Below are 26,747 nucleotides of genomic sequence, written 5' to 3' on the forward strand. Positions count from 1 at the left end.
AGTCTGCAAGTCTGGGAGTCCCCTGAAAGTGGACAGACACACTTGCATAAACACAAGCAAACACATATGAGCACAGACACGCGCGCGCACGCACACACACACACAAACACACACATTAACAACATGTGTACAGCACCAGGGGAAATCCCCTGTAGCTGGGGACTGTGTGCTGTGGCCCTTCGCATTGGAGCATCCGCTGAGGGAAGAGTGTGTGGGGGGTTGGCCTAAATGTCAAAGGTAAAAGGTGCTGAAGAATAGAAGTGGAAACATGCAATAGACCCACTCACGCTGGCTGATCTCACAGTAGAGGAGGGGGAACCCCAGTCTTTCTTCCAAACGCAACACAGACAAAAAATATCACATCTAATGTTTCCTTCCACAGGATTGTTGCTGTTTCACGCACGGTAAAAAGCGGTGTGGAAGACGCGCAAGTGTGAACAATCTAGCATTTCTAACTTGTATTTATTTATTTGTAGCACATGTTCATTTTAGTTTAAATGTCTGGCTGGCAAAAAAAAAGAAAGAAAAGAAAAAAGAAAGGGCCGTGACACATTTTTGAAATGTCATACATTTTCACTTTCACAGTGTATTTTAAAAAACAGTATGACCACATATCAGGGCTGAGGCCAGCAGCTTGGAAATGACTAAGCTGTGAAGTCCAAACGCCCGAACAAAACCCCAACCAGCTTAGAAATGTTAAGTAGCCACAAAAAGTTGATATCTGTGTTAATTTAACTGGTCAGTTTCGCTGTTATGTCATCGTTTATCTTTAACAAAGAACATCAAATATATTGTTTTAAATCTAATAACAATATTCAGATAAATAAGGCTTTTTCGAGGGCAGGGTGAAACTAGTGGCTACTGCATGCTAAATTTTTTAATGTAAGAAATTGAGTGTGCAAATCTTTTTTTTTTTTTTTTTTAGATGAAGAACAGATGGTAAACAGTCATTTTCCTGAAGCAATAAAATGTGACCGATGGGGGAAATAAACACTACCGTCAGCGGGAGTATTATTTTAGAAACATGTCACTGATTCGCTATCAGAACAGGTATCACGGGGTAGTGATGAGGAACATTATGTTCTGCGGCTGCTGATTGTGGTCGGAAACTATTCGCGGACGTACTGGGAGCTGTTTATAAACAACACCTCTGTCCGAAGAGGCAGCGAGTTGTTGTCTGAACGTTTAAGTTTTTCTTCACAATATGGAGGCTCGCAGTAGTCATTAGCGAGTGTAAATGACTTTGTCGAGTTGTCTTTTTACTGGTAAGTGTCGATGTGCGCCCTGTGAGTTTATGTTTTCAGCAGCGGGCTGATAGCTCCCTGTATCCGGGTGAAGTTACTGAATTAGCTAGTAACTCCGTCTGGGAAGTTTTCTGCCGTTCACAAAGCTCTTGACGTCCTCAGCAGTTAGCTAGTGACACTAATGGATTAATTTAGCGTTACCTGCTGGGCCAGTCTGCTGTCATTAGCCAAACTGAGTGATTTCACTTTCTGTTCAGGGACAGTTCGTGCGACGTGGCCTCGAAATGTGGACTGAAGGGAACAGTAGAAGGCGTCATCAAACCGTTTACGTCACTCCGAAGTTAATTGCCATTAACGCTGGAACAAACAAAACAACAAGTAAAATAACCTGGTGTTCTTGTTGTTGTTGTTGTTGTTGTTGTTGTTTTTTGTTTGTTTGTTTTGGTATGAACTGCTAATAAGAGTTATATTGCTGTGCAAAAGTTTTGAGCCACTTGTATGTGGGCCTCTGGGGAGAAAATCCAGGACTGACTGTTCCATTGTGCTTTTTCTATTCAGGTATGCTTTTAGAGAATCTGACAGTGTATTTGGGATTAATGTCATTGCTGAAAAATTAATTACCTATGGCTTTCTTAGTTTTTTTTTTTTTTTTAAGCTGTCCCAAGCCCCAAACCATGACAGAGCCTCCAGTGTGTTTTACAGATGAATGTAGACGCTCATGATTGTCTCCACTGAGACCATTTCTAATGAGGCTTCAGTGAACAGTTGGTGACTCAACTAAAGGACCAATTTCATTTATTTCTTTATCAGGATACACTGCTCACCATGCCGAAATATTCCAAGTTTTTACCTAATAGCTGTTGGGAATCACCATGTTGGTGCGAACACACTATTTTATGCCTGTCAAACTGTGTGAACTTTGAAAAAAAATTTTCATGGATTCGACTAGGGCTGTGCGATATGACCAAAATCTCATATCCTGATATAAGAATTCTATCGTCCCGATAACGATATGTAACATTTTCTGTAAATTCTGTGAATCTCGTGCAGCTTGACTTGCGGGAACTGTTTCCAGCTGCGCGTCATGTAGCTGGAGTCGAGTGTTTTAACAGATGCATGAAACGATACATTTTTAGACATAAGTTGTAACGGTCGCCGTTTTCTTTGTGAGTATTTATTACACGGCGTGCTGCGGGGAAAAGCCTGTTCTAACGTTTGAGTCTAAGGTTTATTTTTTAGCACCTGGCGGCTCTTTTTTACTTCTCATCTGTAAATAATCTGCTCTTTCACGTGATTCAGTTTATTTTGAAAATTCTCAACAGGCTCTTGAGCTTTATTGTGAAAGGTTTGTGTGGTACATAAACAAGCGGACACGCGATGGTGTTACCATCGTTGTTGCTAACCATAAAGCATAAAAACAGGCGCTTGTCCGTCTGTAGTTTGGTTATATTAAATATAAGAGAAAGAGAGAACTTTAAGAAATTAATATAGCCACTACAGTGACCATCAAAACGATGAAAAAAAATATTGCAGTAAACAGTTTATTTTGTGACACCACGAAATAAACAATAGCGTAAAATGAAACTATAGACGTTTCCTCATCCGATATATATCATTATATCGAACAGCCCTAGATTCGACTAAAACGAGAACAAATTGTGTATTTTTGGGACAGGCTTCCAGTAAAAATGTTTAACCAATTTTAAAATGTATAATTTAAAATTGGTTATTTGCTAAGTTGTCTGTTTTCTGAAGGCATGTCATTGGTTCGTCACTTGATTTAAGTGCCTTTTATATGCTTGAATTATACATATATCAGTTTTATTATAAACATCTACAGTACAGTGTGAATACAAAGCTGCAAGCTAGTTATCCTCACCAAAGCCCAAATACATGTCTTCAAATGATAGTTTAAACATTAAGATACACGAAAAACTGGAGTTTTATCTAGTAACTGTCACTGTTTTTTGTTTGCTTTGTTTCTATCTTCTTTTTTTTTTTTTTTTGCCTTTTTTTTTTTAATGACAGTATTTACTGTACTTAAAAACATTTTGATGGTGTAAACACTTCTGTTATGCAGTCCTGTGGAAAACTGAGTACACCATTTGATCCAGTAGCTTGTAGATCCAAGATTCCACCACAGAATTTCAATCAGGTTGAGGTCTTAACTTTGAGCTGTTGCCCCAGCTTGATTGTTGTCATTCTTAGCTGTTCTGTTGTGGATTTGCTGCTGTGCTTGGGGTCATTGTCTTGCTGCATGAACCAATTTGGGCCAGGCTTTATCTGTCAGACAGATGGCCTCACATTTGAATCTAGAATACTTTGATACACAGAGGGGAATGGCTTGTACATGTCTGTTTTCATAAACAAATGCAAAACGTTAATGACTTAAGCTTAACTATTTGGTGTACAACAGTTTGGCCTGTTTTTTTTGTTTTGTTTTTTTTTTTTTTGTTTTTTTTTTTAAAAGGATAGTTAAATATGATTTTCTGTTACACCCCAGTGTAAGTAATGGTCTGATCATCGCCACACTTGTGCAAACTGTCTGGTTATGCCGCCGGATGCTGGCCTTTTGAGGTGGCAGTTTTTTCAGACTTACATGTGCCGCTGAGTTTATTAATTTTGTATATTAAAATACTCTGCTGGTATTTACAGTATCTGTGGGCGCAGCGAGATAAAGCTGAGTAGGTGCCTTGTCAAAGTTACGCAGTAGTGTTGGCTGTGGGCAGTCAGCGGGACACATGGCAGAGGAAGGCAACAAGCTGACACTGAGGCGCCTGGAGGCACCGATCCACAAGTTCATTAAAGTGGCTCTGCCCACAGACCTGGAGAGACTGCAGAAACACCATAACAACATACTGAAGGTGACGGCTCAAATCTGGCTGCACACAGGATCACAACCTCACTTTCAAACTCTTACTTCCAGCCTTCAGATAAATAACTCCTAGTTTCTTTCACAGTACCAGCATACCCAGCAATGGGATCGCCTTCATCAGGAGCATATTAATGCCAGCAGAACTGTTCAGGTATGAAGTGATAACCTGTGAAGTAAATAGAAAAGCAGAGGCGTGTTTGTGTGTATGTGTTTGTTTAGTGAATGTGACAATTGTTTAGAGGATGACGTGACTCACCGCCTATTGAAATTCCTGAACAAGCATGACTCTGCGTATTATATTTTTTGTCTCCAAAATGTGCACCCCATGACCTCTTAAATATCGGATGTTGATGTTTCTGATCTGTGCCTGTCATGTTGTTCCAGTTTGAAGATCGAAGTAAAGACGGAGTAAAAGGGCAGCAACCGGTGTCTTTATCCAGTGTTTAAACAGGCAGCGTTTGTTGTGACGTCTGAATGAAGGAGAAATGTGTCAGTCATCGTTACCAAGCCTGTTTGAAATGATCTGTGACTCAAACAGATGCCTTTTGAAGCGTGCCAATATAATAAAATGAATACTGATTTGTGTGGAATAAGAGTCACTGAGCAACAGAAAAACAGCAGCTTCGCAGAGACAAGTACTCAACATAAGGTCCAGCTACTTTCAGGCACACCTTTTGCTCTTCCTCAGCAGATAGGGTTGATGGAGTATTGTTATAACTCTGCTGGGCGGGCTGGCAGGCAACACAGACACCCAAGTTTGTGAATGTGATAACTCGAGAGCGAAGCAATGTAGGACTTTTAAATTGATACCGTAGGTATCGATAAATCCCAGATGACTTTGAATCTCGGTGACCTTGATCTGAAGGTTGGAGGTGAGAGGTCAAGTTTTCTGAAAGTCTTGTGAATGCAATACCTTGAGAACGAGGGGACGTGGGGTTTTGGAATTCATACCTTCAGTGTACTAGGAGGCTGAGGGGTACCACTGGCCACCGCCAGTATTTTTTTATTTTTTATTTATTTATTTTTTTTATTTATTGTTTTACAGTTGTGATGGAGGTGGTTTGACAGTGAAGAAACCACTTTTGAGACTGAAGCTACAGTCTCCCTCTCTATGTCACCAGCTACCCTGCATGATGTTGATGACAAGAAAATTGCCTCCTGTTGAGCAAATCAATAGCAACGAAATCTGTTCAGCTGGAATTAACAGCATGTTTACATATACACAAACACGTACTTTTGGAAACGGCGTTATCTATATAAATTTACTAAATCAGGACAAGAAAAGAGCTGCTGCTAAACCTAGAATCCATCTTTCTTGTGTTGTGTCCGCGTGTGTGTGAACTTGTTCAAATAGTGAGTGTGAAATGCCTCAGGGGATGTTGTTGCCTAGAAGCCACCATGTCTCTGAAGGTGAAATAACTCCAAACAGGCACACATCTATCCTCTCACCATTACCCGGCGAACCCTCAGGGGTCCACACAGAGTGCTTTCCCATGTCTTCATGGTGTAAATCCAGAGTAGGAGTTTGTCTGCCCTGCTTTAGATGTTTGTCTGTGTGCTTAATGTTCAAACATAGGAAAATAGGTTGGTTTATGTCATTCAGAGTTCCTATTTTGATCATTGGCACTGCATGCTTATGTTGATTTATTTTATCTGTTTGGAAAAAAGCCTGTTTTCCCACCCATCACCATAACATACTCTCCAGCTAGCCTAGCACCAAGCTAACTCCCAAGAGAAGATTGCAGACAGACCTCAGTAGCCCCACTTTTGCCACACGATCTACTGCAAACACTTTAACACAGGAGAGCAGAGTCTGTACTGTTTTTATTTGCGGCATTTGTGTTTGAACTACATGCAGTCACAGTTAATTTGCAGGCTAAAAGGCACATGACCTTAGTGTGTGTGGTTTTTTTTTTTTTTGCTTCTGTGAACAAGGATATGCATATTCGTGTCATGTAATTAGCAGAATGTGTTATTGGCACATCTCTGACAAAACAACAAAAACCTGTGAACCCAGGTCATGCTGCTGCCTGGAGGGATGATCGCTGCGATGTTCCTCAGCCTCATATCTAAAGCTTGCACCACTCTTCTTTTATATTCTGCTAGGAAAAAAAAACAATATGGGTGCAACAATGTATTGAAATACATGAACGCGTACACAGAAATACAGAATCTGAGGCATATCAGAGTTTGTACAGTTCTAACAAGCTTGAACGTTAATACTTTGTATGACAACCTTTATTCTTCAACATAGCCTGAACTCTCTTAGCCAGATTTCTTCTCATTCAAAGCTCTTCTTTGGGTGTTGTCTGCCTTTTCTTCCATTCTCTGTCAAGGTGATCCCACACTGCTCCAATAAGGTTGAGGTGCGGGTTCTGGGGAGGCCAGTCTGTGACTGATAGTGATGTGATGTTTGCTTTTCTATCCAATTAAATTAACAGACAACTTAGTTAATTTATGTGTAAACACAACACTAGTTAATCTCTTGAGTTTGGGGCCTTGCTATGCTTGAATTACTCGGTGGTCAGTGCTAAGTGGTTTAAGAAACAAACATTTAATTCAGTTTTATTTATATAGCGCCAAATCAGTTGCCTCAAGGTGCTTTTTATTGCAAGGTAGACCCTACAATAATACATAAAGTGAAAAACCCAACAATCATATGACGTCCCTATGAGCAAGCACTTTGGTGACAGTGGGATGGAAAAACTCCCTTTTAACAGGAAGAAACCTCCAGCAGAACCAGGCTCAGGGAGGGGCGGCCATCTGCCGCGACTGGTTGGGATGAGGGAGGAAGACGGGATAAAGGACATGCTGTGGAAGAGAGACAGAGATTAATAACAAATATGATTCAATGCAGAGAGGTCTATTAACACACTGAGTGGTAATCAGTGATAATCGACAGGTACAAGAACACGACTGAAACGGAGTAAAATCAGTCCAAAGACAACCTTTGAATGATCTTCAGAAAGTCTGGTGAACTATTGTTCAAGATGACTTTAAAAAATAACAGGACAGTCTGATTGCTTGGAAGTAAAATATTGAAGGCTCAAAACCTTTGCATAATACTCTAGTTCACATCATTTTGGCAATACAACACACTGAATATGTGTGTGTTGTATTGCCAAAGAAGTTCATTTAGCCAATTGCTAAATGAACAAGAACTTGTGTTTTCTCTTGAATTCAACTGATGTTATGTGTAAAGTAAAAATCATTTTGTTTCCTATTGTGTGAACGGTTTATGTTTTTGGGCAGAATTGGTTTCAGTGATGGAATATATGATTGTTTTAGCTGTGAGTTGAATATAGTGAACTGCTCAAAGCACCAAAGGAAAAAAAAGTTTAAAAATCTCATAAGCATGTTTCTTCACAGAAATCATTGAATTCAATTCACTTTTAATTATATAATGTCAACTCACAACAACAGTTGCTTCAAGGCGCTTTATATTGTAAGGTAAATACCCTACGATAATACAGAGAACTAACATATGACCCCCTATGAGCAGGTGCTGTGGCGACAGAGAGATGGCTCAGGCAGGGGCGGCCAGCTGTTGCCACTGGTTCGGGATAAGGGGAGGGGGACAGGACAAAGTAACCATAGTGGTGTGTAAACGCATAATGAGTGAAAAATGTGCGTCAACAAGAAACATTCATCGTGGGAAGCCCCCATCAATGTAATTAAGAGAGGATTCAGGGTCACATGATCCAGCCCTAACTATATGCTGTATCATCTTAAAAGTAGAGAGTTTGTCTGTCTCCCAAATCCAAACTGGAAGCTGGTTTCACAGAAGGGGGGCCTGAAAACTGAAGGCTCTGCCCCCTCTCTTTTAAATATTCTGGGAACCACAAGTAAACCTGCAGTCAGAGCAAAGTGCTCTTTTTGGGTGATATAAATCATGACCTGGTTGCTCAGAAAACTTAACATTGTGAACAAGAACCATTTTAATTGTTACTGAACTACACCCTGCAGACGTATCACAGTGCATCTACTGATGATGACGTGCTTGTGCTCTTGACAGGGTGACAGGATTTAATGTAAACGTTAAGGACTCCCCATTGGCTGAGCTATAATGTCAGGTAGCTGTGAGCTTCCTTTAGCTGGCGGATGTAGACAGCAGAAAGAAAGTAGTTCCTACATGAAACAGGAGTGTGGGGTTTTTTTGTTTTGTTTTTTTAAATGTCACCCGATCATGTTTTGTGCTTTGAACACAGAGTGAATGCCATCTAGTTCCATTAGATGAGGGAAGAAAGAAATTTCACAACTCTCATCCAAACAGTATTTAGAACTGGAGTGTCTGCATGCCAGAGGGAAAATGTATGTTTGATATTGAGATGATTTGAGATGTTACTATTTCCATACAGATTGGAGATTTTGGATTTGTTATGCCATGTCTGCCTCGTCACATTTTCTATTTTTTTTTTTCTTGCATGTTTTTGTTTCGGCAGTGACGGCTGTATTTAACCACAGGTTTGCTTGTCCTTCTGGCCGTCCAAGTGTCCCTTCTCCCTCACATTCATACCCCTCACTGTCATTCAAACTGAAAAATGTTCTCTTCTTCTGCGCCTCTGCAGCAGCTGAGAGCCAACATGAGAGAGATGGAGAAGCTGTGCACTCGGGTCCGTGCTGAAGACGCCGACGCTCTGGAAGCGCTCATCAAGCCGGTCAGAGACAGGGCGTCAGCCGCCGCACAGGACTTCCTCCGTTTGCACTCTAACCCCGAGCCTCAGCCCGCTCCAGCGTCACCACCTGCCACTCATTCATCCAGCTGTGCATCCAGTAGCTGCCACACTGATGACAATACGGGCGACGTACCAGGATTTGGCAGGCAAAGCCAGGTCCAGCTTCCAGAAATCCCTCCTGATCAGAGAGCAGCTGAGTCCTGGGATAACCTGGAAGAGGTATGCACGTCTGGAACAAGCTTTAGTCTGCCAGTCATAGTCAGATATGTTCTAATTGTTAGGTAAGCTGTATGTATGTATGTATCTATTTATCATGTCCTTGGGAATATTCACAAATGTCGAGCTTTAAGCCTGTGTGTTGATTATTAATAAAAAATCATTTGTCCGTTATGGTGGGGTGTTATTATCCTACAAGTTTTGACTTATTTCTTTGCTGTGATCTCATAGCAAACAAAGAAGTCGATTTATTGTTTCAGGCATGCAATCTCCATCTCTCTCTCTTTTTTTTTTTTTCTTCTTTTTTTAGGCCTAATAGGATAATAGCAAATCAACAAAACTATGCCTTACATATGTTGCTGTATCCACAGTCGCTGCTATTGACTGGGTGGTGTTCTGTGGTCCTTTTTAGTGTGCTGATAGAGAAGCGTAGGGTGAGGGGTTTCTCGTATGCATGAACTCTCACCTGGAAAAAGACTTTAAAAGCAACACAGCGGGCGTTTTTTTTTCACAGGCGACATGTCATAGTTATCAGCATGGTACGAGAACCCTGAAACTCACACAGCTAAATTTAAATTCATGATTTATTTCACATGTATGCCATGATATCCGTTCCTGCAGACACATTTAGATCTATAGCACATCCTAATTAGTCACTCTCGTTAATGCAGTTATGAATCCCATTCACTGACAGTCTGGACACTTTGTAGCTGTAGATTTGTACGATAAGCACCTCAAACAAATCAATACAGCATTTTAATTTATTTTTTTCCCCCCTTTCAGGATCTGAAGGAGCTGAGCGGTTTGGTGACAGAGTTTTCTATCCTCGTCCATGTGAGTACAAACGCTCAGCTCTGCATTTCTTTGTCTACATGTGTGCACAGCCACCCCTGTGAACAAAAACAATGTGACAGAGTTCTGTGCACCTCCAGGAGGTGGGTGGTGTGTATTTGACCTGTGTGTGTCTGTGTGCGCGTGCTCGCTTGCGTTGCTTGGTAAGGCCCCACTGAGACAAGCTTACACAGAGCAGCTCCGGAGTAGTGCTGGGGCCCCAGAGGCCCTTCAGCGGAGGAGAGATTCAGAAGTAGATGAGTGAGAGTGAAGCAGGGAGAAAGGGGGGGGGGGGGGGCAGGTTTTCACAGGGGGGGGAGAGAGGAGGGGAAACAAGGGATACATCGGAGCAGGTGGAGAACAGACGGCTCAGATTATCACTCTTATCCTCAGGGATGGAGGGAGGCTGAGTGAAGGAGAGATTAACAGTGAAGAGGAGGGCGAGTAAAGATGTAGCTAGGCTGAAAAAACACAAAGAGGCACAGGGAGGGGGTGTGGCAGAAAGAGCATAGACATGTTGTGGTGTCTCAAGGGTGAAAAGAGCCGTTAGGGGAGTAATATTCCAGCACTCAGCCACAGTGGAAATACTGAGTGAGTGTGAGTGTGTGGTTGTGTCTGTACATGCGTCATGTTTGTGTCTGTTCCGATGTTGGGGCGCCTTCACGCTTATCTGTATGTTTCTGTGTCTGTACTGAGGCAGAAACACAGCATTAAATTAATTCTCATTACAGTATTATAATATTAGAGCTGTCTGATTGTTTTGGAGTTACTGGTGCTAAATGTTATAAACTAACAGCTACGAGGATCTTTTAAACATTCACCAAAACTCATGAACACAGTCAGAACATGGTTAACGTCAACTAACTGTTCTAGTCAAGATTCTTTCTTTTGTGAGTGCTGTATCTGGTTATATTAGGATATTTTTCTTTTAAAACAAAAGTGAACAGTGGGTCATGATCACTTTTAATGGGAGAGTTACATTAACAGTTTTGGGCTTTGGCACTTTTGGTGGAGCTAAAAAAGGAGCTAAAGCTTTTTTTCCCACTTTTTTTCTGACATTTTACTGGTTAAATTATTAGTAAAAGCCAAATCTGCAAATTTTTGATTAATCAGAGTAATTATAATAATTGGTTGTTGCCGCTCATTTTATCCCAATTCTCTGTGCCACTGCAGCTTTTAAGCTGGAAAGAAGAATGGTGCAGAAAATGAAAATGTGAAAAATCTAACACACGATCTCTAAGTCTAGGGTTACAGGTTTAAAATCTCCGAAAACCATCACAAAATAACAGGAAGCTTTCACGCGGGTATTCATAAGAGAAGCGGATTTTTTAGTTCGCGAGAAAGAAAGAAAGAAAGAAAGAAACTGTTTTGAGGAAGAAAAATGCTCCGGTTGTTATTTGGTCACTGTGTCCATCCAACCCTCACATGGAGAGAGACAGCTGCCACTCTGAATATTTCATGAGATCTACACAATGCCACACACACACACCATATGACCCCCACCCTCACTGAAATCTCCCTTGAATATACCTGCAGCCTCCAAACACACCCCTCTGTTGTTAACTTGTCCTGCGGAGCAGAATTTGGATGGGTAAAAAAAATATCTGCACAACAATTGTGCTTACACGTGTGTCTGTGTGCGCGTGTTTGTAAGTGAATCTGCTTGCTAGCATATGAGTGTGTGTTAATGCGTGTTGTGTGTGTCTAACCCCTGCGCATCAGTCCCAGCAGGAGAAGATTGACAGCATAGAGGACAACGTCAACACAGCCGCTGCCAACGTGGAGGAGGGGACCAAGAGCCTGGGGAAGGTGTGTATTAATGTGTGTGTGCTGATAATCTGATGTGTGTGCGTGTGTGTGGTGTTTGGGAGATGGGGAGATCGATGGCACTTTGCCTCCCAGCCATTCCACAGCGTTTGTCCCTATTGATCTGTTCGAATACGGAGGAAAGCTGCAATTAAGGAAATAGAGAGAGGAGAGGGATGGAGAGAGGCGGGGTAAGAGGGGCGACAAGAGACAAGAAGAGAAGTGTGTTTGTATGTTTGCACGTGTGTGTGTGTGTGTGTGTGTGTGTGTGTGTGTGTGTAGCATTGAGAAGAGGTTTAAATGATTGTTTAATAGTTTTCCAGGAGCAGCACTGCCTTTAGCTTAGCACGCCCTTACACTGCTCTGCGCTGAGTGTAAGTCAGCAGACGACTCAGTGCCCTTCACACGTATCACACACTTGAAATGTCGAAAGGTTTGTGTGTAATACCCAGAATGAATCACCTGTTTTTGTCAAATGGCACACACATGCACACGCACACAGCAGCGCACGATGAAAATGAACAATCGTGCTTTTCGGTACAGATTTTCCTGACTTTACATTTAATTTGAGAAATCTAAGAAGCCGTCCATGTTTGTCTTTGTTTTGAGCTCACTGTGGAGTAATTGGACTGTAATTACAAACACTCAGAGATGGTGATGACACACAGTCACACCTGTAAATGCTTACATAACTAAAAAAAACAGCCCTCTGTCATCTGCTTTCCTCTTTTGCTTCCTTTAGGACTATCTGCTTGCTTTTGAGTTTTCTGCCAGCACCAAAATACAGTCAGGGTAAATTTCTTTTGTTGAGATCATGACGTAGAAAAAATGTATTATATCAGCCTCTCTAGCACAGCTAACACTACTCAGTAATCTGCAGAGTAGTTGAGCTTAAATAAAGGGTCAGAACAATATTGACAGGCATCTTGTTTTCATAATTTTATCATTTTTCAGTTAGCTAATGAGTCTGTGTATGAAATGTTTTAAAAATGTATGAAAATTGTCATTAAATTACCCAGACCAGGCTGATTGTACTGTTTTAACAGTACAATCAGGGATATTCGATTAGCAGCAAAAGCATCTTTTGGAAGAAATCAGGCAAAATGTATTATTTTATTAAGATTTTCTACCTTAAAGTGGACTTTAAATTGTGAATCAACCAAGTAAAAAGGGTCTGTGCATACAGACTGATTAGACAAAAACCCTGTGCTGTTAACAGTCAGGACACACTGACCTTTAAACTTTTTTCAATAAAGCATTCTTTTTAAGCAGTTTCTTTAAAATTAAATTGACCCAAATAAACAAAACGAAAGCTGACCTCTCTGTAAGGTCACGGGTAGATGGAGTGGGCCGCACATTAGAGGAGGTTGTGGCGAGATAAGGCGGATGCGAAGGACGTCAGATGTTTTAACGCGTTTGAAAGCTTGTAATCTGTCATCAGGTCAAACGGCATTACACACAGACACAGACTCATAGTCACACACGACACCCACGCTTCCTCCACCCTCCACAACCTGCACCCAGAGTCCTTTTAACTCAGCTCAGATGAAATTAACATTCCCTCAACTGCCACAGGGGTGGGGACAAGCGATGCCAGCTTTTGAACTAGATTAATTTAATGGTGAAGTGTTAATCAAGTGAGTGTCCGCGTGTGTGTGTGTGTGTGAGGATGGTCAGGGAATCAGTCATTAATTGCCATCAGCAAAGAGCACCTTCCACTCTGATGATAACAGCTGTAATAACACACACAGCCCACATCTCTCTGATTTTTTTTTTTCCTAAATGGAGATAATGAAAACGCTTTGATGCAGCCGTGGAAGTGACGGTTTACATTTACACACGCAAGGCTGTTTGTGTATTTATTTTCTAATTTCTCCCTTCTTCTGTGAGTTGATGTGTGATCATGAAAGACTCATCCAAACTCTATCGCTGTCTTGAAGCCACAAAGTACTAATGCCACCAAAGGTGTGTGTGTGTGTGTGTCTGCAGCGGTGTTCAATTAAACTAGAACATATCTCTTTTTCCTGTCTCTCCAGGCAGTTGGCTACAAGTTGGCGGTGTTGCCGGTTGCCGGGGCGCTGCTGGGCGGTGTATTAGGAGGCCCACTTGGCCTGCTGGCTGGCTTTAAAGCTGCAGGGGTGGCTGCCGCCCTGGGAGGCGGCGCCCTGGGGTTTGCTGGTGGCAACCTGGTCCAGAAAAACCGCCGAGCCAAAGTGGATCTACAGATGAAACAGCTGACGGCGACGCCATCACCACCACCATCACCACCACCAACAGATGAACCAGAGGCGAGGAAGGACAAATGACCCATCAGCCCCTGGTGTTCCACTGACCTATCACTGACGGTCCTGTATTGACTGACCAATGAACACCTCTGGTGTTGTTGAGCTTCAGAGAGACTGAATGTCGGGTGCTCGCCTTAAACATCGCTGTTACCAAGCACTGTGTAAAACAATTATGTAATGACGGCCTTAATTAAGAGTCACACGCTGATGTTCCAGGGTGAATGGTGTTTCTGTGGGGATGTTCGTTTTATACACCACTGATTTTATGTTCTGAACACAGCACCAGTTATTTATACTTCAGGGTTTTGTTTTTTTGTGCTTTTTGACTATTGAGCACAACTCTCTACTAAAAACAATGTTCAGCACTCAAATCAAATTACTTTAAGACGGTTTTGTCAGACCCTACTAATAATGTGAGCAGTTAATCCATGTTGCTTAGGCTCATTTCCAGGGTGTTCAGGTTTACCGATGGCTATGCCTCAGTTGTTTGATGCAGATAGTAATGTGAACAGCTTTGTGTAAATTTAAGTGATACTTGGTTTTTATAAATTATATTGATGCACATAGTGCTACTGTCCATATCTTATCCTGCTGCTGCCAAATAAAACATTTCTTTTTAACACTGGCTCTTCATTGGATAAACAGAATGAACCGCAGAAATGACAAAGCTGTAGACAACATCCTGTAAAATGGTTTTTAATTTACTTTTTTTTTTTTTTAAACTCTTCTTCTCCTCTGAGATGACAGGTTAAGAAATGGCATCACACTCCCCCCTGTTGGTCTGTATGTGGGCTGATATGTCATTATGCAGGTATCTGTTGGCCTCTGTGGGAAGGGCAGGATGCGCAGTACAAACTTAGCAATGGGTCCCCGTATTCAAGAGCTCCAACTGTGGATTCTCAAGCATCTAGTACCAAAAACTTGTAGACGTATAAAGACACAAAAGCAATTTTAAGAGAACTCAATTTTAAGTGGCAGACTAAATTTCCACCGTTCATCGTGTGGGTTTTCCCCTCATGTTTTGGCCTTTTTACTTTAGCATTGGGAAAGTCTCTTCTCCCCCAGCACGATGACACATTTATCAGATGACAGCAAAAAACAACAACAACAATCATCATGTTAAAGTACAGTATTTCAAAAAAGTTTCTTCTTTACTTTTGACTCCCAGGAACAGAACTCCAAGGTGTCACTGCCACAACAATCCCAATGAAAAGTACCCAGCCTGCCCTTTGACCTTTAGATTTCACCATATGTCTGTGGATTTAAAAGATTTCTAACAAAAGGATCCTGGCTAGAAATGTTCTGACTGCAGGATGTTTCTCAGCATCTTCAGATGAGGGTGGAGTGGACAGATCTGCCAAGCATTCGTATCCTTCATGACTTCATTCTGATTCAGCAGCAGTTCCAGCTTCTTGCGGATTGCTGCCTCAGGTCTGGACACTACAGCTTCCCACATCTTTTTTTTTTTTTTTTTTTGATCAAATTACAAAAGAAAATGTCACGTTCCTGTTAATTTGCCTGTGTGTTGTTTTTTCTTCTTCCTCTAAAAGAAATAACATAGCTGAAGGGTTTTCTGTAAAGTATTTCTCTTTGCGGCATGCATTTGACGTTCTGTAAGATCACACGGCTGCTGCAGAGAGGGCCTCCATGCAGCATGATGCTGCCACCACCAGGCTTCATGAAGAGGGATGATGGTGCGTTTCTGGTGCCGATTTGTGCTACGTTTATACAAAACATTAAATCTGGTATGACATCCTTTTGATTGGTGGTAGAGGGAGGGAAAGAAAAACCTAACTACATCCACTGCGGCACAATACGGTAAGAAAAAATATAATGTAAGAAGACTCCAGGGATATTTTATAAGCACAGTAAGGGACATCATAATCAATAACCATGGTACCACTCGTACCAGGGAGAGGAGGGGTGCATCTCAATAGGCTGGAGTAGCTCAGTCTCTTTATCTTCAAGTCATGATTTAAAGTTATGCTACCCCTACCAAATATTCTTCTATTTCTTCTTGTGTGTGTGTGTGTGTGTGTGTGTGTGTGTGTGTGTGTGTGTGTGTGTGTGTGTGTGTGTGTGTGTGTGTGTGTGTGTGTGTAGAAGATATGGAGATAAAGCTACTTCAAACAGGCATACAGTTATAACTTGTGCTATACAAATGAGTGACACTTGAGTTGGTCATATTGAGATGCAGCCACGAGGTCAGTGAGACTAAACGAGTATCTCCTATCACACAGGCTGAACTGGACTACCCACAGATAAGAACCGCACAACCGGAGTGAGTGAGGGATCTGTTCTGTTTTTCTTTTCGTTTTTTCCCCTCAAAAAACAAACAAACAAAAAACCACAAAATAAAATAAAAATGCAGGGTGATGTAAAGGAATAAAATAAAGGAAAAAAAAAAAAACACTGCATTTAATTTAGACCAACATTGAGAGTCCAATGTAGCACAAACATATTTACAACCTCCAAAGAATAAAAGTAAAAACACTTCTATTGATGTCCCAATGCCCTTAGCCCCACCCCGCCCACACACACACACACACTGTTCCTCTTTAGCCCACCCACGTTTTTGATTCAAAATAAAAATTGTATGTGAAAGTGTTATGAAAATATAGGTTAGCCCAACATGGTTGTGTCATGGACTCCACTCTCCTCCTCCCGTTCTTCTTTCTCCTCGTCGTCTCTTTTTTTTTTTTTTTTTCTTCAGTAAGGGTGTTGGGTGTTGCTGTTCTGTCCCACTAGCCTGTCCCAACCCTAACCCCTCCCTGACCCCGGGGCGTGGCATTGAGTCACAGGAAGGCCGTTAAGGTCACAGCTCGTCGCGGTCTCGGCTGAGGATGGTGTAGCGTGTCTCGCTGGGTGCCAGCTTCTGGAACGAGCTCTCTGGAGGACTGCTGGCTGCTTCTCCGCCCGTCTCCTCCTGAGAGAAGAAATCGGATTTGAAACAAATGGTCAAATTTTGCCTGAACCCCCCCGAAAAAAAGCGACTCTACTGCCTCCGGTGACTAACCTGTCCAGGCGTACTGTCCGTGGGGTCGGGCCCGTGGTGGAACTCTCGGTGAAGCTTACCGGAGTGAAGGTCCAAAACAAACTGTTTCAGTTTGCCAGGGACACTGAAAAAACAGAAACACATGTTGGACATCAATCATCTTTTATCCAATTTGAGGTTTGAACGAGTTGTTCCTAAAAAAAACACAAACAAAAAAAATCCCTAATACAGCTGAAACAAACCTCACTTATTTAGGAGGCTTGTTACCATAACCTTCAAGGGTTACTCCTAAAGGACTTTCAGGGGGTAAAGAGCTAAAGAGTAAAAGGAAAAATTTAATACGGTGGATCATTTATGCATTCCAACACACAATGTCCGACAATGGAAAAAGAACTGCTTCAACTACAGCGCTGATCAGAATTAGACGTTAATATGAGACGCAGCAGCAGCAGACACCAGTCCCTGCGGACATGTCATCAAGCAGCATTAATCCATATCTACGCCGCCCTGTAAAGTCTCCCTGTTAACGACAGGTCATGAGCTGCTGTCATGTCACACAGGCAGCGCTGGTCCCGAGTCACCAGTAACCCAGTGTGCACACGCACATATATGTATGTGTGTGTTTTTATTTATTTATTTATATATATATATATATATATATATATATATATATATATATATATATATATATATATATATATATATATATATATATATATAAATAATAAATGTACACTGTGCTAATGCAATTACAAGCCATGTGCCACATGTAGTGGTGATGTGATGTAATTAGGCTGTGGAGGGCTAGTCAGTCCTCGGGGCTTCTGTCTATCTGATCAGACTCTGATTGGGGACGGAGTGGGGGTGCATAATGGTGGGGGCACAATAAATAAGATTAAATTAGATTAGACTGGATTAGTTTAGCACTTATTGCACGTGCCAAATCATGTCACATTAGCTCCAGTGTCCTGGCCCATTCATAAAGGACAGATTTGAGAAGGTGTGACATTTCTCTGGTGTCGAGCGGACAGAGGATTATGGTGTGTGTGTAACAAAATTTGTCTTATGAAGAGAAGGTCTCATTATGAAATTAACATTATAACAATACAGGTACATTTTATATAATTTAGCTGATCAGTATCCAACAGTAATTCCTCAAAACGTCCAAAAGAATGCTGGTTATGAAACTGATTGAACACGAGAATGATTCAATTGTAAATTACAAAGTAAAGTCCAGTCGTGGACAGGTTTCATTTGTAGCTGGCCCTTTGCTTTTTCTTTCTTTTTTTATTATTGTATGAAACAATAATGAGCCTATATTCCTGTTTGTTAAATGTTGGATATACTTGAACAAAGATGAGGTGATATCGCAAACCAAATTAATTTATTAAAATTAAGACAGTTTTCTTATTTATCAATTTAAAACAAGATTGCCTCATATGGGAAGAGTAACGTCGTACTTACTTGAGGTCTTTGAAGTCGGGGAAGACATACATGTGTCTGAATGAGTCTATGGCGATAACGGGACAGTCAGCTGGCGTTTTTTGGATATGGAGCAGAGGATGGCGGAACTTATCGCAGTCCGCATGAAGGAAGTTTATTGACCCTGAAGGAAGAAAAACCAATAATACCACTTATTGTGAAATATCTAGGAGGGAAGGAATTTACTGACTTGCTGCAATGAATGCACCCTGTTGCAGTACCACGCTCAAATTCAGCAAGCTCTTTAGAAAGAGCCTTTCTTTCACAAATGGCTTTATAAACCCGAGGCAATGGAACTGGCCCGATTCTTGTCAATACAGTATAAAAAGAAAAATGACTTCCCTGACAGATACAAAGTGCACACACTCACCTTTCTCACCAATGAGCTGGCGAGCCACTTCATGCTGGAACTTCTCTAAGCTCTCTGTGTCTTCTTTAAGATGGAACAAGATGAGGAAAGGGATTCCTTCTTCAGTCAGCTCCTGGAAAACACACACAGTCAAAAACAGATGGAGTCAGAACCTTTTAAGGCCTCAGCAGTTCCACACAGACTCCACAACAACCCTCCTGTTTTTTTAATGTAAATATATACACATACATCTAGAAGATAAAAACTAAGCAAAAGCAGGTAACAAACCTCTCCATTTTCAAAGGTGATCTCCCTAACCAGAGGCACACACTTGTCCTGGGCCCAGGCGTAGGTCAGGTCAAAGTTGGTGAGGGAGCCGAGGTAAACCATGTCAGGAATGCCCTCGCCCATAGGTTTGTAGACCACATTGTCTCCACTGAAGCGCTCGGACCTAGACACCTCACTACAACAGTCAATTTAAGGATATAAACATGTAAAGAAGAATAACGCTGAAACCGTGGACCATCGGTGGATCTAGTTGGTGTCTGTGTCTCACCCGAAAGCGGCCAAGAATGTGCAGTCATCTCGAAGGATGTTGGCAACTTTCTGAAATGTTCGATAGTTGTCAGAGTCCTTGTTTTCAAAGAAACCAACGATGTTTCTCTTGCTCCTCTGTTAACCCCCCCACACAAAAAAAAAGTGTTAAAAATGAATATCATTTAATTATACAAAAGGGGAAACTTGCACATTAACAGAAACTGCCACCTACATCCACAGAATTAATCTCCTCCACTGAGGGCAGCTCTTTCACTGGGTCGACCTTCTGCTGGCGGATGAAGTCAGCGATGGCCGTCACTGACCTCTGACCCCTGTACTCCCTCTTCATCATCATCCCATTGCGGAACAGCTTCAGTGTTGGATACTTGGTGATGCGGTAGCGCTGAGCTATGTCCGCTGCGCTCAGGCAGAGGGGGAGAGGAAGTTAAGCAAAGAAAGAAATCAATTGATGAAGAGTGAGAAGAAGAGTAAAAACACATGGGGATGGGTGGATGGGGAGCGGCGCGGCGACGGAGACAGCAGTTAAACCTCAGTCTGAAAACACTGCCTTCAGTCAGCTCTGAGCTCTGATCTCCCACATGAAAGCAGCCCCCCCACCAAGAGTAAATATTCTCTCTGCACACAGTGTGTGTGTGTGTGTGTGTGTGTGTGTGTGTGTGTGTGTGTGTGTGTGTGTGTGTGTGGCAGGTGTCAATCTCCCAGCAGGCGGTCTCTAAGCCTTCGGTCTTCACAGGAAGCAGCAGTTTTGTCATTAGCCTTCAAACAGTTTGCAGGTCATCAATAATTCCCTTTAATTTGCTTTATCTCAAAAGGCTGAGGCCGGTGGTTTATGTGGCTGTGCTTTGGTGTGTCGGGCATCTATGTGTACATATGTGCATCAAGTATAGTAAAAGTATAAGAGCACGCGTGCGAGTGTGTGCGCGCCTTTTTGTTTCCTGTATACAGAATGATGCCGTTAAGAGTTTGAGGTGTTAGATCACCAAAAACACGAACCAGTTGGCTCCATTTTCATAATACAGGTACAAACAAATCATCAGCAAATGTCAGTGTCAGAAAGGAAAATTATAAGTATTACTCACAATGCTGGTCACAGTCGACGCGAGCAAACACCACCTGCTTTGTATCAGGGAACTCCTCCCTCACTATGTTAGATGCCTCCTCAAAAATTGGATGGAGCATTTGACTGAATCTACACCTGTGGGATGATCAGGAAAGTGTTTTCTTTATTCCCACTTTAACTGTAGGAATTTCCTACATTACAACAGAAAGCAGTGCATAAAAACCCTTTACAAATGAATAAGGAAAATGTGGAACTTTAGCAAAACACTGGCATTATAATGAGGTGGTCCAATGACACAGAGAGAAACAACACACTTACCAGTCTGCGTAAAAATTCACTAATGCCACCCCAGCATTATCTGCAAGGAAACACAAACAGGGAAGAAATGTAAGCCTCTATGTATTACTTGCTCTAATGAAAGTATGTGCAGCTAGTAAAATTAATTAAGGAACCAAATTAAATGTGAACCCCGTTATTTTTCTGTGACTGATGGAAGAAAACAAAACAAAACAAGAAAGCAGTTAGAGAACAATTTAGCCACAGGAAAATGAAATGCTGCTTAATGAAAAGTGGATGAGCCGAGGAATATCAAACAACGCCCATAACAGTGGCGAGCTGCTTATTTCCAGGTCATCTGAGTATTGTAGCAAACACATCTAGAGATTTTGGGAAAGACGTGACTGTGCCACACTACAAAACGTGTTGACAGTAAGATGACACAAAAAACAAAACACAGATTTAAGATGCAAAACCAACAATCAAGATCTTCCTTTGCTACCAATTTAATAAATAAATATACTTATTTACTTTATTGTCGACACTTAAATGACTAGAGACTGTTTGAACTTGTGTAGATTTGAGGATGTTATCATCATTCTCTAAAATATTTTTCCCTTTTATATAATGTTTGCTTTAGGACAAACGTGAAGAATAAAGCGTGACGTCTTACTTAGGACGTCGTCAATGTTGTTCGAGTCCAGGCTGACGATTTCTGCCTGTCCGGGAGTAGAGAGGCCCATCACCTACAGACACACATGGAATGGACGGATTAGCAGTTACAACTTAAAACACACATGCCGAGTAAGACCGCTACATCTCCATCTGTGTTATGACTAGGGAAGGACATAGATTTTATTGATGTGATAGCTCAGTTTGCTTACTGATCAATTATCTGCATGGAAAATAAGCAGAAAAAAGGCTATGAAGTGACTTATGTGTGCAAGAGATCTGCAACCACATCAATACAGCTTATGATAAAATGTGATTTAAAACAAAAAAATAAAATTAAATAAAAACCACAATGATAATTTTGGAGCTGTTTTCTGTGATCTGGAAGCGCAACTGGAATTGCTTTTCGATTCTCATCCTTAATAAGGATGAGTTGAACACTCCTTCCTTAAAACGTAGCACACCACGGTGCTGCTTCACACAATTTTACACCTGAAATCGCCGACAACCAACAGGTTAAATTTAGGGCCACACAGAAAACGTGGATCGTTTTGGAGAGCGGTTGAGCCGAGCCAATCAGCTAAAATGTACTTTTGGCTCATGGCTGCCAAAGCAAATATGCGTGGCACCATGTTGTTAAGTTCCCAGATGACTAAGCGACAGTGTTTTTTTTATGACCCTGTAGTTGGAGAATTCACAGTAAGGTGTAACGTGTCCATTTGAAAATGAAGGGATGGTTGTGGATTTCAGAACTAAGACTAGAACCATCTCTCCTGTGGTGATAAATGATCAAGACTAATCAGCTTAAATATCTTCTTACAATAAAACACGAAAACAATACAGAGGGGAAGATCAGAGTCAGAATCAGTTTTATTGACCAATTATGTGTAGACACACAAGGAACTGAGCGCTGGTTACTTCTCTGCTCTCAATGTACGTAACACAATTGCAATAAAATTGCAGGTATGACCTTGAATGACTTTCCTATGATTACTGAAGAGGAACCAGCCAGTCCTTGATGACCATCCTCCGTCTATGATGTTCAAGGTGCTACCATCTGGCTCCAGATGCGATATGCCAACATGTGGGATAAAAATTAAAAACTCATCTCTCCCAGGTCTCTCTCTCGCCTAGTGTTGGATTTTTAAATCTTTGTGGCATTTTTATGTTGTGTTTATTGTTTATTAATAACTGTGCGTTTGGTGATTTCTGCTGACTGTACAACAAATTGTCTCCAGGTGGAAGTAAAGATAAAAGTAGAGCTTCATGATAGTGGATCCTTTACCAAAAACTTTCCCAGTGTGCCCCAAGAAAACTGAGAGTGAGTGTCATCTTTCCACTGTTTCTTGTTCCTGGGACTGCCCAGGATTCTTCCCTGCAATTCCTGGTACTGAGCTAAATATACAGTGCACACTCCTACTGTTGCCCTGCTTTGTTTGCAGAGCTCTCAAGATTTTTCCACATATGAAATCTGGAAAATGTCGGGTGAATTATGTGAGGATATCATCTGGAGTTGCCCATTCTCACAGGTAGCACATAATATGTACTTCATGTAATTCTCGTCCTTTTTACAGGAAATTTCTCTCCACTCAGTTTATGCTTGTGAGCTGCAGTAAAGCGCAGAAGACAGATTACGACCACTCGTTAGCTGTGAGTTACCTGGATTATCATTCTTGGCACAAATCAGCGCAACCAGACATCGCAGAGAGCATGCACTGGGGAGATCACATGCGTCGCTGTTGTGTAATGTCAAGGAAAATGGGAGGCATCAAGTGCAAGCTTCAAAGTGGCCTTGGATTTCTGAGTAAAATATTTATTTTCCCAGGATTTTTTGTTAATTCACTAAGGTTTACATGGAACACAGTATACAGGAAAAGCACTATTTTTCTTTTTTGTCCACACTGGATGCACTATAATGGTGGAATGTAGACGTAATAAAGATCTTTGAACATTGAACCATTACACTGAGATAGGTTTTTATTGTGTTTATTTATTTTATACGAGTCGCTTCTGAGATTAAGCCTCAAAACACTCAGCCTTTTTAGTTTTTTTTATTTATTTATTTATTTTATTTTTATGGTTCAAAGGTGTGAAAATAAGTGTCATAACTTTCTTTCTTTGCCTTGAGCCCTCAAAATATTAGCCAATTCTTAATGTTTTATTTATCACTCAAAGGTGTTCATTGCAAACAATTATTTTGTAAGTTTTTGTACAAACATCCTTTTGTCGTCAAATATTTGACAACGCTTTGAAGAAAACACGGGTTGGAACTACAGCATGTGCATAACCGGATTACAGCGACATTCCAGGTCTCACATTCTGCAGGGTGCAGAACAGGTGAGACCAGGTTTCTGAGATACAAGTACAATCGAGGTTTCCTATTCACACCCTGCGGGTTTCTAGATTACTTTGTGATAAATGTCAAAGCATTTAAAATGTACAGGAGCACTGACACATGGGGAATTTTACTTTTACTTTGTGGAAAATGGCGAGAGGAACTACAAACACACAGATGCAAATATAAAAGGAAACTGTAGCTAGAATAAACTGTTACTAAATGAGCCTATTTTTAATCATGCAAATGTCACGACAGAAGACAAAACTTTCCTCTTTTACCAACTTATTTCATCAAGGCTATCAGATATTACTCGTGGATCTCCATGCCAGAGCCACTGTAGTCAAAACGTAACATTACAACACACCATCTAGTTATCTGTTGTTATCTTTGCTGACTTAAGATCCTCTTTAAACAGGATACGTGAAGGTCGGCCAGTTCTGAGGAAGTCGACAAACTTGTAAAGAGTGACACAGCTCAAGTGGCCTTAACGTTTGCTCGCACACAAGCCGTCACTGTCTTTTACTTTAAATAAATAATGATTAAAGAAACAAAACAAAACAAACAAACAAACAAACGACTATCCTACAAAATTAGGGCCGCAAACAACCAATTTCTTCTATCATTAAATCACATGTTCATCAGGCCTAAATGAAAAAAAAAATGCTAACACAATAGTTTTAATTTGATCATTTTAAGTAAGGAAACAATTTCTCACATTTGAGAAGTTGTGACGTGCAATTTTTCAGTGTTTAACCTATTTTTGTTAATCGGCCCTTATTTATCACAGCAATTCCACACACAGAGGCAGGCAGATCAGGTGAGGTACCATCCCTTCACGGACACCATCCATCTTGCTTCATATGTGTTAATTAAATTGATTTTAAACTACTTTAAACAACATGTAAATGTGACACTGGTCTCACTTTTTGGGGGGGGATCGGCCTTGGATGTTTCAGCCATGTCTCAAATAATATTAAGCTAAATACACCTCATGGACAAAAGTGCTGGCCCATACCTCTTAATCAGTCCCATTGCCACAGGTTTATAAAAGCTCAGGTGCCTAGTCATGCACGCTTCCTTTAAACATTTGATAAGAGTGGGTTGTTCTAAAGAGATCACTGAAATTTCTTCCCTCCTGGAAATTCCAAGATCACTTGTAAATGGTATTATTTCAAAGTGAAAGTGCTTATGAACCAAAGAAACTCAGCTACAACATTGTGCCAAGCTCCAGAGCAATGTCACAGAGTGTGCAGAAGTCACCAGTGTTTTGCTGAATCACTAACTGCAGAGCTCCAGACATCTTCTGGCATCATCATCAGCACAGAAACTAAGCACCATGAGCTTCATGGTACAGGTTTCCATAGCCAAACAGCTCCTGTAGGCTTAATATGATGTAGCCCAGTACTTTTTGTATAAGTGACACAAGTGTTAATGATGTTGACATTTCCTCAACAGGGTCAATAAACTTTCTTCACACGGACTAAAGTAAGTTCCGCCATCCTCTGCTCAGTATCCAGAAAACTCCAGCTGACTGTCCTGTCATGGCCATAGACTCATTCAGACACATTTATGTCTTCCCTGACTTCAAAGACCTCACGCTTTCATTTAAGCTAACCTTGCTTTAAACTGATAAATGTCAAAACTGTGTCTTCATGTCAGTAATTTACTTTGTGACATCATTATGTCATCATCTTTCTTGAAATATATTCCAGATTTAAAAAAATAATAATAAAAAAAATACAGGTTCGTTTTTGACTTTCTTGTGTATGTAACTAGTTTTCCATTACCTATGGCCCACCTCCCTTCCGCCTCCCAAAAGAAATCACTCACTATTAACACCAGTTTCCTTATTTTGTATGGAGTTCTACTTAATTATGTTAATTTACCCAATATTTAGCTATATGTCTGGATCATACAACTCGGCACCTCATCCGTTTGGTCTCCATCTATCTATTGTTTATATGTAACTAAGCTTTCATGCTACCCAGCTGTTTTCCTTTTTAATTCAAATTGTAATGTTTTTATTTATTTGAAATTAGCACAATGAATCCTTTTGTTGACCGATTAAACTACAGCAGCACCAAAGTATCAGCTCACATCATCAAAAACGGTAACGACTTCCTCAAAGAAGGCACCGCACCAGATTGATATTCGATATCACGGTGGTCTGAAGCTCGCACACAAGTTTTAAGTTTTCACTTCAGGGCACACTGCTCTCTGGCTAGTTCCGGGTTGTCAGCCAATGAGAATGAGCCACAACAGAGGAATTCACCAACCGGCGAGCTTCATTCAGAGACACATACAGAAACACGAATAGTCCCACATTAACTTCAGCATCAATACAGGAGCAAATATTAAAGAAGGTCAAACGCAGCAAACCTTCATAAATCTCTTAAATTAACAATGCTAGCAGCTAGAAGTTATCTAACTGCTGTCAATGTGTGGTAGCGCCTAATGCTAGCTTGATGCACTCCTACACCTTAACAAAGTTACCTGCACTCAAACTCTAGCTTTTAACGATTATAGCTACTGCAACTCAAACACATACTGTAAATTACAGCTAGTTCTAACAGTGATGTTCAACACTACCGGCTACACTGCAGCCGGATAACTTGACTAGTTTTGAGGGTTGCAGGAGGAAACACAGCCAGAAGGCCTCCTCTGTGAACCTGCTAAACATCTGCAACACTAACAGCGTACATACTGGTCAACTCAGTCACTTCATAAGCCACGTCCCATGCCAGCAGAGGCTCGTCGCTTAGCTAGCAGCTAACTAACCAGCGGCAATTACTTAGCTAAGCTTAGCTATGGAAGCTACCAACAGCCTGCGGTTACAGTGCACAGTCCACGGCTTTCATATGAATACATACCAGCAGTACAGCCGTGACAAAGCGAACATCCACAGAGGGAGGTAGTGCTAACAGTTTCATTGTATGGTGCATTTATTGGAGGTGGTGGTGTTAAGTCTTCCCAGTATGTCTCGACGCCGCTCTTCTCACTGCAGCAGGAAGCCGACGGCGAACCAATCTCACGGTGACCACGGAAGCGTGAGCGACACTTCCTGGTAGTTGCTAGCCTTTGTGG

The 26,747-nt window shown here is 41.3% G+C and overlaps 2 protein-coding genes across 4 annotated transcripts; one reads left to right on the forward strand and one right to left on the reverse strand.

Moving 5' to 3' along the window:
• Positions 1 to 1,085: 1,085 nt before the first annotated feature.
• stx17 (syntaxin 17) lies at positions 1,086 to 15,032 on the forward strand. 3 transcript variants are annotated; one of them, XM_040029655.1, is made up of 8 exons: positions 1,086 to 1,265; positions 1,502 to 1,622; positions 3,900 to 4,108; positions 4,205 to 4,270; positions 8,688 to 9,014; positions 9,795 to 9,845; positions 11,565 to 11,651; positions 13,685 to 15,032. In XM_040029655.1, exons 3-8 carry the CDS (start codon positions 3,986 to 3,988, stop codon positions 13,952 to 13,954), a joined length of 924 nt encoding a protein of 307 aa, XP_039885589.1. In that variant the 5' UTR covers positions 1,086 to 1,265; positions 1,502 to 1,622; positions 3,900 to 3,985; the 3' UTR covers positions 13,955 to 15,032. The 3 variants fall into 3 exon arrangements, with proteins under 3 accessions (XP_039885589.1, XP_039885590.1, XP_039885591.1); XM_040029656.1 differs by lacking the exon at positions 1,502 to 1,622; XM_040029657.1 differs by lacking the exons at positions 1,086 to 1,265; positions 1,502 to 1,622 and adding an exon at positions 1,629 to 1,802.
• Positions 15,033 to 16,333: 1,301 nt separating this feature from the next.
• On the reverse strand, positions 16,334 to 26,697 carry erp44 (endoplasmic reticulum protein 44). The gene is made up of 11 exons (XM_040029652.1): positions 26,534 to 26,697; positions 21,327 to 21,399; positions 20,696 to 20,735; positions 20,397 to 20,512; positions 19,529 to 19,713; positions 19,316 to 19,431; positions 19,048 to 19,222; positions 18,781 to 18,892; positions 18,393 to 18,534; positions 16,950 to 17,052; positions 16,334 to 16,859 (listed from the first exon to the last, which is right to left on the reverse strand). Exons 1-11 carry the CDS (start codon positions 26,603 to 26,605, stop codon positions 16,749 to 16,751), a joined length of 1,245 nt encoding a protein of 414 aa, XP_039885586.1. The 5' UTR covers positions 26,606 to 26,697; the 3' UTR covers positions 16,334 to 16,748.
• Between the last annotated feature and the right edge of the window lie 50 nt (positions 26,698 to 26,747).

Source organism: Simochromis diagramma, unplaced genomic scaffold (genome assembly GCF_900408965.1).
Source record: "Simochromis diagramma unplaced genomic scaffold, fSimDia1.1 OVJJ01000361.1, whole genome shotgun sequence".
NCBI classification, from domain to species: domain Eukaryota; kingdom Metazoa; phylum Chordata; class Actinopteri; order Cichliformes; family Cichlidae; genus Simochromis; species Simochromis diagramma.

Bases quoted from the DNA above. Each gene is read 5' to 3' on its own strand.
- stx17 (XM_040029655.1), top strand. From the start codon at position 3,986: ATGGCAGAGGAAGGCAACAAGCTGACACTGAGGCGCCTGGAGGCACCG. The intron at 9,846-11,564 runs GTGAGTACAAAC...CCTGCGCATCAG, and splicing joins AGTTTTCTATCCTCGTCCAT to TCCCAGCAGGAGAAGATTGA. The intron at 11,652-13,684 runs GTGTGTATTAAT...CTGTCTCTCCAG, and splicing joins GGACCAAGAGCCTGGGGAAG to GCAGTTGGCTACAAGTTGGC.
- erp44 (XM_040029652.1), bottom strand. From the start codon at position 26,605: ATGCACCATACAATGAAACTGTTAGCACTACCTCCCTCTGTGGATGTT. The intron at 21,400-26,533 runs GTATGTATTCAT...GTGTGTCTGTAG, and splicing joins TTGTCACGGCTGTACTGCTG to GTGATGGGCCTCTCTACTCC. The intron at 20,736-21,326 runs GTAAGACGTCAC...GTTTCCTTGCAG, and splicing joins CAACATTGACGACGTCCTAA to ATAATGCTGGGGTGGCATTA.